Below are 13,849 nucleotides of genomic sequence, written 5' to 3' on the forward strand. Positions count from 1 at the left end.
ATGTCAGGGGATAAGAATTAGCCCAAGGCACTCCCAGTCTTGTGAGTGGCACCCTCTGCCCCCATCATTTTCATCAGGGTTAGGAACATGAGGGGAATGAAGAAGATTTGGGGAAGACATGACAGCTGTCCAAGTGTTTTAAGGGCTGTCACACGGAGGAAGGATTCCATTTGTTCCCTTGGCTCCAGAGGGGCATGACCAGGAGAGATGGGCTGAAGCTGTAAAGAGGCAGATTTAGGCTGGGCTCAATGGCAGGAAAGGACTTCCTCCCAGCGAGGGCTGTCCAGAGGGGCAGTGCCTTCCCTAAGGAGGTGCGGAGCTTTCCTCTTTGGAGGCCTTCAAACAGGCCAGACACCCATGTGGTTGGTGTGACACAGTGGGGAATTTCTTTCTGAGTGTAAGCTGGACTAGACTGCCACTTAAGTCTCTTCCAGAGGTCAGAACAGGGGAGGGTGGGGAGAGTTCTGCTGCCCAACGATTGGGAAGGCTCGCTTCTCCCTCATATAATGGAGCTCTAAAACACGAACACATCTTAGGCAAGCTCGCTTTCTGGTGTGGGGGGTGTGTGTGGGGCAGGGTGGGGCAGGGAGTGGGAGCAGTCAGGCCTTTTCCCAAAGTGGAAAGAAAGGCAATCCTAGGAAAGGTGCCTGTTTTCTAAACAGTGGTGTCTTGTTGCAAATGGAATATTGACTCTCACAATCAACACTATCGACCCATGAGCCAGCCACAAATAAATGAGGAAGGACTGGGTCATCAGGAGGGAAACAGAGAAGGGGAAAGGAGAGACCGTGAAAGTAGAGAAAAAGATGGGTGAAATGGAGGAAGGCAAAGGCAGTAAATGCCCCAAAGAAGTATTACTCTCCAACCCAACCCCTCCACCTTCTGCAGACCTTTAGACCAGTAGGTGGGATGGAAGAGAAGAATGTCTTCCCTCTGCCCAGTGACAAGTTTTCTGTCTCACAATGGCGGGGCTAGAAGGAACTTCACATCTCCAATTTACCCTTAAGAGAGGGCACACTAGCTTGGCCTGTGTGAAGCATGTTCCCTACTGTTAGCTGACAAGCAGCCTTGGTTCCTTACAAAAAGAACCTTCCCCAGTAAGATGAGGGTTGGTAGGTATAGAGATAATCTTGGGCTGTGAATGGGCTAGATGGAGTTCAAGGTGACAATTTTCATTTTATTGGTAAAGAGGATCATATACCTGGGTGATGGCTTAAAACACCTATAGCTCTAAGGGTGGATCTAGGAAGGGGGCCCCTGTCTGAATTGCATGATGGGAACTGTGGTACCTTATCTCTTCATGAACAGAAAGAACAGAGGTACAAACCCATCTCTGGTCAAAGCTTTCTAACTGTGCCTTTTCCTCAGACCAAACACCCAGGGAAAATGTAAGGGTTAATTTCCCATTTCAATTTGCACCTAAATTGTTAATCAAACACACACCACACTCAATATTAAAAGTAATTAACTAATTGCCACCCCCCAACCCCACATACCTAATTCTTGCCTGTGGTAACCCCCCCCCCCTTTGTCCAGTGGTGGTGTGGAAGGTGAGGTAGATAATCCTCATTAGAAGAAAAGTAGTAGGGCCTCAGGCCTTACCAATATATCAGGTGGTTTCCCTTCCCTAATAACATACCACTTTCTGGAACTGTTTCTCCTTGCGAACCTCCACCATGACCAGCCCCTCTTTAACCAAGCCCAGTCCCACATCACCCTTGGAGTCTGCAAACTGAAGGGTGACGTGGGGGCAGCCGGGGCTCAGGTGTTCCACATTGAGTAGGCACTGAGTGTTTTGGATGTCCCGAACCACACTGTCCACAGCATCTGTGCGGGCATCCTCCTGGGGAGCAGAATACCACAATAAAGAATAGCTTTGGCATTACAAACTGGTGCAACAGCCTTCACCAATGCCTGCCACGCATGGGTCATGCACTGCCCTACCCACCTGTCCTCTTTCCCACCTTGACCGAAAAATGCTCATTTCTGTGTGTGCATGTGTACACACACAAGCTTATATACACGTGGGTACACCTGTGCACAAGTGCAGGCTAGTCCTGGAAATGGGCTGTGAAATATCTCTTTAGACATTTAATGGGGCACATTCAGGGAAAGGTATGGACTCACATCTTGTGGCACCTGGATGAAGGCAAAGGCATACTCTGTGGCTTGAGCAGGCAGCACTCGGGTGCTGAAGGCGGGTGGTAATGTACCCAAACGGGTGGATGGCAGGATCTCTCTCTGTGGGGAAAGCATTAGGAGAAGTCACCCCATCACACCACATAACCCCCAACCCTGGAACCTTCTCAGAATTCTGGGGTTCCCTTCTTTCTGGAGGGCCTCTTCTTGGCTGGGCCTTTGGCTTTAGGGAAAATCTATGAATTGGAACTGTCTCAGACTCTCAGCCCTGGGGTAGATAGATTCTACTTTAGCCACACCCATAGCCTTTCCCAGTCTTCTAACCTTGGGAGGTGGTGTCCGCCCCAGATGAGAGCTAACACCAGGGACTCATTCCTTTTCACCCTTGGGCTTGGTGCCTATTAAAATAATCACAGTGATAACTAGCCTCTAATTGTTATTTCCACTTCCTTCCAAAGACCTATCTTCTGGGAGACAGGCCCCTGACTCTTCTGCTCGGCAGAGAGATGGAGGAGGTCTCAGCTGCTGGCTGAGAAGGGGAACAGAGAGGAACATCCTGGGAGTCCCTGGAGACCTGCCTACTCTGCTTTGGTTCTACTAGAGAGCCAATGTGCTCCCTTCTTTTAGAGCTTCACTTTGTCCTTTGCACCCCATCGCTAAGTCTAAGCCAAGAGTGGGAAACAGGAAGCAGCAAGGGGTCAGTCTTTGAGCCCTAGCTGGAAATTCCTTGTATCCCTGGCCATTGTTTCTATGATGTCCACAGTATGACCCCATTACACTTTCCACACAACTAAGTCCTTCATGCTTGGCCATCTGACTGCAGAGGATGTAAAAGTTGCTCCTTATTTTTGCTTGTGACCAAGGAAATGGGGCAAGGGTGGGTGGGGAGAGGCGGCGATGTAGAGCAGTTATCATCCTAAACTCTAGGAATGAGAGAAGCTTGGGTTATGTGAGGAACATGGAAGACTTGCCAACTCTCTTAGATTTGCTGGGAATCTCCTGGAATCTTTTTTTGTGGCTCCTGGCCTGAGTTATTTTTCTTTCAGGGTACAGGGTCCATTGTGTCCTGAGAATACATCTAACACTCCCCCCCCCCCTTTCGGGAACAGCCCAGCCACATACAAACACACTTACGACCCTACATAGCTGGGACCTGTGGGGACTTTAACCTGGAGGAGGTTAAAGGGTACCAGGTTCAATTCCTCAGTAGGATTATATGAAGCAGTACACTGTGGGCGTTCGTACCTGCAGTAGGGTATGAGTCCAGGTGAGCTTATGGCTTTGACCAGAATACAATTCTGAACTTGTTCTAAAATATTTTTGATAACTATATGAAATTGGTTTCTTTTGTAACTTGACATATTACATTTTATACATTTAAAACCAGGATTCTGAGACTAGGCTTCACCAGGTTGCCAAGGAGTCTATAACCTAAAAAGTGAAGAATCCCAGTCCTATGCTGCTTCCCAGAAGCTTGGCCTTGTCTGTACCAGAAGCTTGGCAGTGTGCTCATTTCTCCCCCTTCCCTATAAACCTAACGCGTCAGGGAGTCAGCAGCATCTAGTCTTCTTCTGCTTCACACTCACATTGCCATAGTCGATGTAGAAGACGTGAACCTTGGCTGGAGACTCCACCTTTTCTACCCGAGCTCGGTACCTGCAAGGGCATCACGTCACAGTTGAAAAAACAGCCACAATATAGTTGGGGAGTGGGGGAGAAGCCTGTGGCTATTCAGAAACCACAAGACGGCAGGGCCATCCTCCAGATGCCCTTTTTAAGAGCAGAGTAGAAGGCTTGGGTTGCCCCCACTCCCTCACCCGAGGGAGAGTGTCCATCCTCCATTGGGATCTGAGTAACCAGGGAAGGAGAGGGGAGGGAGAATGGAATGCATGAAGCAGATTAATGTGTCCTCAGGGCATAAAGCAACAAGACTAATGACTAGATTGATGTCTGCTGTTTAAACCCAGCACACTAAACAGTAGCTGTAATTAGTCGGCAGATCTGTCTGGGAGGCTATAGCAGGGAACACATCCAAGTCACTTTCTCACCCTGGGAAGGCCATGGGCCCTGCCCTCTGCAGCCAGCCTCATATAACCCTTTCCCAACTTCAGGGTGCTGGTCTCACTACCCTCAGACAACCAGAGGGTTGTCCCAAGGCTGGGTGTGCTCCTTGATCCACCCCCAATAATGTGACAGCATTGCTGTTTTTGCTGTGTGAGTGTGGAACATGCCAGTTGGTTCCGTCTTATCAGGCCTTCCATAGGCTAGTTCCCCAGGGGAGTTGGGAGAATGCCATTTGCTTCTGCATTCAGGGAGCTGGCCAAGCTGCAGGGGGCTCTCCTATGCAAACTTGCCAAAACACTGCCCCCAAAGCTGGCCTCAGACTGGCAGGGGGAAATCACCGGTAACGGAATAGAAACTGATTAGCCAAGAGAGCTGCCAGGAGGAATAGAATGATGTCATCATGCCACCTTGGAAAAGCTGCAGACCCATGAGGGCTATTTAGCCGCTCCCAGGACACCTCCCCTTGCTCTGTCCCAGCGAGGCTTACCATTCTCCATCCACAAACTTGGCAATGCAGAATTCTCCTCGGCGAGGGGCATAGGATCCCTCTACGGGTGGGTGGCTGGCGATGTCATTTCTCATGCCCTCCATCAACTTTTCTAGCTGTGTACCTGTGTTGGAGGAATGGTGATAGAGAAGGAAAGTAGAGTGAGGCCCAGGTGTTCCATATCTCAGGGTCCCCATCTTTGCATGGGGTTGGAAGGCAGAAATCTTTTCCATTCCTGAACCATCATCATATAGAATGATATTTGCCCACAACATTCCTAAGATGGCAGGAAGTGACCAGGAGGTCAGTGTCTTGGTCATGGAAGGCTTAAGTCAGCCTGAAGAGGAAGGGGTGGTGTGTCAGTGGATTTGGAGGTGGGGTCTGCGGTCAAGTTCCAGTTTTGCCTTGACTTGAGTGATTTTGAGTAAGCCACATGGGTTAGACTGCGTGTTCTCTGAGGTTCCTTTTGGCTCTCAGTCTGTGATTCTGTGACTAGGCCAGCTGGAAGAGCAGGGAAGGAGGATGCCTGAAGGTTTTCTACCCACGGAAGCGACACCAATCTTTCTAACTCCAAGGTCCTAAAGGTGGGATTTTTCTAGTAAGGTAGTAAGGGCCTGACTACCACCACTGACCCAAAGTGAGCCTTCTCTGGATACGCCAGCTCATCTTTCTGTCTACTCTCCTCTCTTATCCCCCAGCATCTCTGTTCCAGGGCTGTACCTGGCTTAGGTCATCCAGATGGTTGTCTGTCTCCAGGCATAGAAACAAGTATGGCTACCCATTATACCACCCTACCACCTACATGGTGAGATGAAAAGCAGAGGTGGACAGGGGACCACAGAAAATCCCCAGCAAAGGTATGATCAAGCAGAGTCAGAAGCCAGGAAAAAGGTGATCAAACTTTGGTATAGCAAGCCCAGATCCCCATTTATTCAACTAGATGTGATCTAGTCATTGAACTCAATGTCCCTCAGCTCCTAAACATCTCTGTCCACTCTAGGGGCCGGATGGATTCCAATGCTATTGGTTTCTTCCTTTCCCCTGCTCCAGCCACTACTGTGCTGGGACCTTGGACGGTGTCGACCCTTCAGGCCTCATTTCTAACCCCTAGCTGCCTCATCTGGAACATAAGGAATGGATTGGAAGGCCTTTTACATCATTTCTCCCCCCTCTTAATTCAGAGGGTAAGCAGCTCCAATGCTTCCTGGTTCTTCTTCTCTGACTCCCATCCACCTTGCAGGACTGGTCCATGCCGGCTGTCCATTTGGGAACACCCTGGGTTTGCTCCACAGCATTACTGTCTAATACTGCCCACCTGCCACTCTTCTAGGAAGCCTGCCCTGATTCAGCAGCAGATCGGCTGGCTTTTCCTTTTCCCTCTTTCATCTTCCTTCTCTCAGGGCAGTCTGCCCAGATCCCAAGTCTCCTTTGGCAGATCACTTTCTCCTATTACCCTCCAGTCACTTCAGGAGGATAGAGGATTAGACTACGAACGTGATTGTGAGTGTGTGTGCTTGTGTATATACTCTCTCTGGCCATTAGAATAGCTATTCACCTTGCATTCCCAAGAGTCTGGATCTGAAGGGAACTGACTCTTTTCCTCACCCATCAGTGAATACTTTATAATCCCCAATCCACCTTAAAGAAATGAATGATGCTCAACCAGAGCGGAGCTTACCTAAAGACATTTTAGGGACCTAGGAAAACCACCCCTCCTCTCTACCCCATGCCTCACTCACATGGCTATTTGCTGTCTGAAATGTTAAATGCAGAGCTTTGGGGTTTTTTTGTTGGTCTGTATGTTTGTTTTGTTTTTTAAATTTCAGCTCTATCAATCAGTTACAACTTAGTATAATCAGTTTACCAGTTACTCCTAACAGCAAGTTTTAGAGAACAGGACCATTCAGGTCACCATAAGGAGTAGATATTGTCTTGGGGAAAAGGGAGTATAAAATCTTCAAAGTTTTTTCCCCTTACTTCTCAATTTGCTTATTCTCCTCAGTTATTCTGGAAATTCAGTCTGAGGTTTTCCTCATTACTTCTATCCCTTTCCTCTTTTTTCTCCTGTCTCTGCAGCTCATGAATGAGGTTTCTGTCTTGATAAAGTAACCCCAGAATTTTGCTACAAGAGACAGTGACTAAAGACTCAGTATCACAGATCTGGTCTTGTGTGGGATAATGTGCAAGGTGACATTCTCCCAAGCACTTGAAGTCTGTCTTTCAGAGACATAGAAGTTCAGGAGATTCTGGGACACGAGAGGTAATGTGCTGCAGTAGACAATGCACTTGACCCTAGAGTTGACAATATACTAAGAAGATAAGAATAATCATCATCATAATCATCACAATGATAGCTCATATGTTTATGACACCTACTATGTGCTAGGCACTATGCTAAGCACTTTACAAATACGAAATCATTCGATCCTCACAACAACCCTGGGAGGAGGTGGTATTATTATCCCCATTTTACAGATGAGGACACTGAGGCCAACAAAGGTTAAGTGACTTGCCCAGGGACACACAGCTAGTAGCTAAAAATCTATTGAATTACCTTAATGATAATTTTATCCTTCAAAGAGAAGAGGAACTGCTCATCTGGCTCTGAGTCCTACCACTGAGAAGGGAACGGCTGCTGGGATGGAAATGATGGGAACTCTGAGGGAAGTGACCATCTCATTTTAGAATGTGTGATCAAGAAAAAGACACATTCTGATATGCATCCTAGAATTTTGGAGATCAGATTTCAAAAAATGAAGACAGGTAGGTCCCATGGATAAAAATTCTACAGGGGAACTGCATCTAGGAAGGATACAGAACTTTCAAGAATACAATTCTAAAATCCTAAAGAGAAATGATTCTAATTATGAGGAAAGGGAAGAGGTCAAAAGAGACTAATGTGGAGGCACTCTGCTAAGTTCTAGGGGAACAAAGAAAGGCAAAAACAGTACTTTCCCTCAAGGAGATTACATTCTAGAAGGAGAGACAAAATGTAAAAAAGTAGGTACATGCAGGATACACACAGAGGAGTATGTATCTGAGGGGTAGGGGTAGGCTTTGGCATCTAGGGCAGATCTGGAAAGGCTTCCTGCAGAAGTCTGAAGAGGTAGAGGTAAAAAGTAAAGTATTCCAGGCAGGGAGAACAGCTAGTGCAAAAGCATGGAGACAGGAGATGTAACATCCTGTTTGAGGAACAGTAGTAGCTCATTAGCTACTTGATTACAAACAGACTTGTACAGAAGACAGAAACAAGGGCAGGTAATGGAGCATGAATACAAAAGCACAGCCCAGTTCTGTGAGAATAGTGTTCAGAGTGCTAAGGCTCAGAACAGGCTGAGGCTGGGCAGGAAAGGAAAAGAAAGGAGAAAGGATTTGTTCATTTTTTTTTAAGCTATACTACTGAAAATATGCTCAAATAAGGGACAGGGCTGTTGTTTGAGGGTGGAAGGGATGATGATAACAATGGAGAGAAGGCAGACGCTTATTTAGCCAGGATAGATAACACGGGATAACAGAGTCAGGATTCAAAACAATCTTGACAGGGAACATAGGGTCAATCTAAGACGATGAAATTCAGTAAGGATAAATGTAAAGTCTTCTACTTGGATGAAAAAAAATCAATTTTAAAAGTATAAAATGAGAAGTAATAATTAGAGAGTTCATCTGAAAAAGATATGGGAATTTTAGTGGCCTGAAAGTTCAATGAGTCAACAGTGTGATGTGGCTGCCAAAAATCAAATTCAATAAATACTGGGCTACATGAAGAGTGGCAAAGTGTCCAGACCCTGGGAGGTTATCATCCTGTTGTACTTCATGCCTCATCTGGAGTATTATGCTTACTAGTAGGCACTGTAATTTTGGGAGGAAACTGATATGATGGAAAGCATCCAGAGGAAAGTAGCCAGAATGATGAAAAAAATCTCCAGATCATGCTTCATGATGGCCGGCTGAAGAAAACAGGGACGTTCAGCTTAAAGATGAAAAGATTTTGGGACAGAGGGCCGATGATAGTAGACTTCAAGCATGTGAGGGGCTTTCATTTGGAAGAGGGGAAGCTGCAAAACCTAGACTTTCCAACAATTAGAGCTACCCCAAAGACAAAGGATTGCCTTGAAAATCATGGGTTCCTGATGCTGAGTGAAGTGAGCAGAACCAGAACATTGTACACAGTAACAGCAACACTGTGATAGACTTAGCTTTTCTCAGCAATAGGATGATCCAAGACAATTCCAAAGGACTCATGATGGAAAATGTTCTCCACATCCAGAGAAAGAACTATGGAGTCTGACTGCAGATCAAGTCATACTATTTTCATTTTTTGTTGTTGGAGTTTTCCCCTTTTGCTCTGATTCCTCTTTTGCAACAAGACTAATGTGGAAATATGTTTAACATGACTGTACTGTATAGCCTGTATCAGATTGCTTGCTGTCTTAGGGAGAGGGGAGGAAAGGGAGAAAAATCTGTAACTCAATATTACAAAAATGAATGTTGTCCCAATTGCCTCACACACACACAAAAAAGTTTCTTTTTAAAAATAGTATTTATTTTTTCCAATTACATGTCAAGAGAATTTTCAACATTTTTGTTTGTTTGTTTGTTTTTGTTTTTTGGTGAGGCAGTTGGGGTTAAGTGACTTGCCCAGGGTCACACAGCTAGTAAGTGTTAAGTGTCAGAGGCCGGATTTGAACTCAGGTACTCCTGAATCCAGGGCCAGTGCCTTATCCACTGTGCCATCTAGCTGCCCCCCCAACATTTTTAAAAAATATAATTTTGTTTTTGCTGGGTAATGAGGGTTAAGTGACTTGCCCAGGGTCACACAGCTAGTAAGTGTCAAGGGTCTGAGGCTGTATTTGAACTCAGGTCCTCCTGATTCCAGGGCCAGTGCTCTCTATCCACTGTGGCACCTAGCTGCCCCAAGAACCATTAAAAAAAATTACGGGTTCCTCTTTCCTGGAGTTCTTCAAGTAAAGGGTGAAAACATTTATCAGGCATATGGTGAAATGCCTGTGGTTCAACTATGAGCAGACCCTTTAATCTCTCTAAGCTTCAGTTTCTTCACCTGTAAGTTAAAGATAATATTTGCAGCATTTGTCTCTGTGGGCTCCTGTGAAGGTTAAATAAGTTTATACACTACATGTATATGTCCATGCACACACATATATATGCGCATGGATGTGTACAGCTTTAGAGAGTACACAAAAATGCCAGCTTCTATTATTTCTCTTCAATCTCTTTTTACAGTTCTTCCACTTCTTGACGCTAAATCTCTCTGTGTAGATGAAGGTGCTCTGTGATTCTCAAGGGCTCTATAATGTGAATTCAAGCTACTGTTCTTGTCAGAATGAGAAACTACAGAAGGCAGCCTTCAACACTGGGGTAGTGTCCTCTTTGTTTTGGGCAGCTCCTTTCAGTGAAGTACCCAGTGGCCCAGAGTAGTGAAACTAGACATCTGTCTCACCCCATCTCTAAAGGTGGTCCCTGCTGTGCCGTGTGCCCTGGGCAGTCTCATTACAACAGCTACTTTGGGGTGAGTTGATGTGAGTCAGCTTGCCTGACAACTCCCTGCAATCCCTGGCCTTGTGTCTAGCTTTGGTTCTCATTGTCGATCGAATAGAAACCCTCATCCCCACTCAGCTCAATCCATTCAGTTGTCTATGATCATTTGAGAGAGAGAGTAGTAGTATTCTTTCAGCTGCGGCACGTTAGACATAAACAGTGTTCTTTCTTTCTTCTCTCTGCTGCCTTTGAAGGCAGAGAAGCCTTATGGCAACAGGGATAGAGGCCTGGATTTGGAAAGAGGAAGCCTGGGTTCAAATTCTACCTACACTTTCTAGTTGTATAATTGCAGGCAAATCATTTAAACTCTCAGAGTGCTAGTTTTCTGATCTCCAAAATGGGGATAACAGTCCTTTCATTACTGCCCTCGCAGGGTGGCTGTGAGGAAAGCCTTTTGTAAACCTCCAAGCTGCATATAAATAGGAATTCTTCAGTTCCTGGTTTCCTGGCTGTCCTCCAGCATCTGGGGTGGGGAGCGATTTCCTTGAGGTGCTGTCAGTGTCTCCTTGGACAGATTCCCTCCCAGCCCCCAAGTGTCTCCTAGGATCTTGGTTGTCCTAATGCCAACAGTGACTCCTTCTCCTCTTTTGCTCTGATAGCTGCGGTCATTTCTCTCCTCCCAGACACAGCAAGCCTGAGTCCAGTTAAGGACGGGTTTTCTGTCAAAATAGCATTGCTCCAAAGGCAGCTACTTGAGAAATATCATTAGAAGGGAGGAGGTGCGGCCATCGGCAGTTTGGAGCTGGGGCTCAGTGCAGAAGGAAACCACAGAAAAGACTGGGCAGTGCCATACGTCAGCCTGGCCAGAGTCTGCTGGTAGCTTCCTTGGGCCCCTACTCCCTGTAGATGTGTCTACCTCCTCAGCTCCAATCTTGCCTGGGGGATGTTGCAAGATCCTCCTCTTTTTCACTCATCAATCTGTCTCTCCAGGCAGGGGAGAGATGAAAGGGAAAAGGTCAGGGAATAAAGATAAAAAAGAGGCTGAAAAAGAGACCAGGGAGGGAGGCTTAGCACAGCCTCTAAAGGTCATCTCTCTAATGCCTCTCAGCTCTCCAAGACCATGAGTTTCCATAGGTAGAGGAGGTCAGGAAATGAGGGGCTGAAAGGGGGCGTGGAGAGAGGATAGGGTCTTTTGGAGAGCTAGCAATGCCCAGGGGATGACTACCCCCACAGCTCTGCTTGTTTCCATGGTAACTGGCTACTCACTCCACTGAGGGCTCTGTTAACCTCTAAAGGAAAAACACCCAGTACAGGCAAACCAAGGATCTTCCCTTTCTGGCTCTCTTCCCTGGGTAGCTGTGGACCTCAGAAAATGGAATCATGAGGTGGGAGGAATAAGGGGAGTGCTTCCGTTTGAGTGATGATTCTTGGACACAGAAGCAATCTGTTCTCTACTTAGCCTAACCAAGGTGTCTCAGAAGAAAGCAGGAGCCCCTGGTCACGGAAAACTATTCACCACATTCACTGCTTCCTATTGTTTCTAAATCTTACTTTTAAGTTCAGGAAGGAACCTTCCAGTCTCCATACTAAAAGCAAGACAGGCCTGAGGAATTGAATGAAGAAAGACTAGGGTCCTGGAAGGGGTTTGGTGGGGTAGGGCTAAGGTGGTACAGGCTCTTCATTCTTTCAGTAAAACTTGTTAGGAAGAGGGATGGTATCTTTCTCCCATTGGACAAAAGGCGAAACGGAGCCTTCTCAGTGATGGGGAGAACGGCAGGCCCAGCACACTCACCGGTCTCCACGTCCTGGACGTAGAAGTGTAGGTCATCGGTGATCTCGGTCACAAATACAGGCTTGTAGCTGGCCGAACGCTCCTTTTCTTCCAGCACTGGTGAGACCTCTTCCACAGTCTGCTCCTCATAGTGGGCCCACACCTGTGGGTCAAAAAGAGAAGAAGCAGCATGGGCAGTGAGAGAGGGCCAGACCTGGCTCATGAGGGACTTCAGATACGGGATGGGTACCATGATGAGGAAAAGGGGTAGCTAGGCAGGTGTCTTCATCTCTCCAGGCACCTCACCTTGTCTGCTTGTTTATACTCCTCCCTCCCTCCCTCCCTCCCTCTCTGCCCAGAGCTCCTGCTGGATCTTAGACAGGTAGAACTCATCCAACAAAGTTTCTAAGTGGTTGTTTGTACTTCATTGTACTGTAGCGTCTAGGGAACTGGGTCAAGTGCTTCAGGATAGGAAACTACTGAAACTACTTAAGGCAGCTTGAGGAAGTGGAGGAAAGCTGAATTCTGAGTCAGGGGACTCTTGGTTTAAATTCTGCTGTTGTCCAGTTGTTTCAGGCATGTCTGACTCTTCATGACCCCATTTGGGGTTTTCTAGGCAAAGATACTGGAGTAGTTTGTCTATTCCTTTCTCAGGATCATCTGACAGGTGAGCAAAGTGAGGTGAATGGGGTTAAGTGACTTGCCCAGGGTCACCCAGCTAGTGTCTGAGGTCAGATTTGAACTCAGGAAGAGGAGTCTTCCAGACTCCAGACCTGGCCCTCTATGCACTATGGCGCCACCTACTGGCCACTACCTGGCTCTGCCACTAATGAATGGAATGATTCTGAGACAACCTCTCTTGGGCCTCAATTTTTATTATATCTGTAAAATAAAGAGGATGAACTAAATGACCGTTGTGGTCTATTCCAATTCTACATATCTGATGAAATGAAAGACTCCTTCCTGCCCATTGGTTTATCAAGGTAACTGAGGAGTGTGGATACACACCAAGCCTGTTTGGGGACAGAAGAGGCCCAGGAATGGGGATAGGGCTTCTCTGAATTCCACTACTGAGGCAACTAAGCTAGGTTCAGTCCACATTCCAAGCCCCTTGGCACCACACAGGACGATGCCAACCAAGGCAGTCCTGGGCGATGGAGGAGGTCAAGGAGCCCTCTTTCCAATAACCCTTGTCCATTATTTCTAGAACAGTGAGCTCTAACCTTAGTCAGTGGCCAGCCTGCTCCCTTTCCCATCTCTCCTCGCCTCCCTCCCTTCTCTTCCCACTGAGCTGTCAGAGCTGGGGTGGCTCAGACACTGATTCAATGTGATGGCATGTCAAGTCCAATCCTGCAGCTGGGAGATTGTCTGAGTGGTGAGGCCTGTCAGACCTGGGAAGGGAGGTGACTTTCTAATTGAGCAGCTAGAAGGGGGTGGTCCTAGGACCACATGTTGGGTCACTGACACCTACCCCAAAATACCCCAGTGGCCAGGGCCCTATCTTCAGTCCTCAGTGGGGCATTAGAGGGACAGGAAATGCACCTGCCAGGAGATGAGAAGTAGGAACATCTGGTAATGAGGATTCCTGGCTCTACACAGAGCTGTGTGACCTTGGAAAAGTCATTTAGATTCTCTGGGTCTGTTTCCTCACCTGTAAAATGACAGAGGAGGAGTGGGAGTAAACTGGAAGATCCCTTCCAGCTTTGGCATTTTGTGACTAAGACTTTGTGACAGTCAGAATCATCCTCTTGCCGTGCCTGAAAATGGAAGTAGAGTGCAGGTGTGGGGAGCAGGTGAATAGTATGAAATGCATTAGAAATGCCATCCTGGGGAAGAGGAAGTCCTGCCCAGGCTTCTGATGGTGACACCAGGGCTGTGTTCCACCACATGGT

The 13,849-nt window shown here is 47.0% G+C and overlaps 1 protein-coding gene across 1 annotated transcript in view; it reads right to left on the reverse strand.

The window, feature by feature from the left end:
• SND1 (staphylococcal nuclease and tudor domain containing 1) overlaps nt 1–13,849 on the reverse strand; it is a 486,824-nt gene that overhangs the window by 827 nt on the left and 472,148 nt on the right. The window contains exons 18-22 of the mRNA XM_043965422.1: nt 11,979–12,120; nt 4,691–4,814; nt 3,726–3,795; nt 2,128–2,241; nt 1,640–1,843 (exon numbers count right to left, since the gene is read on the reverse strand). Coding sequence (XP_043821357.1) covers nt 1,640–1,843; nt 2,128–2,241; nt 3,726–3,795; nt 4,691–4,814; nt 11,979–12,120 — 654 coding nt within the window. The remainder of the gene's footprint in view (nt 1–1,639; nt 1,844–2,127; nt 2,242–3,725; nt 3,796–4,690; nt 4,815–11,978; nt 12,121–13,849) is intronic.

Source organism: Dromiciops gliroides, chromosome 5 (genome assembly GCF_019393635.1).
Source record: "Dromiciops gliroides isolate mDroGli1 chromosome 5, mDroGli1.pri, whole genome shotgun sequence".
Taxonomy (NCBI): Eukaryota; Metazoa; Chordata; class Mammalia; order Microbiotheria; family Microbiotheriidae; genus Dromiciops; species Dromiciops gliroides.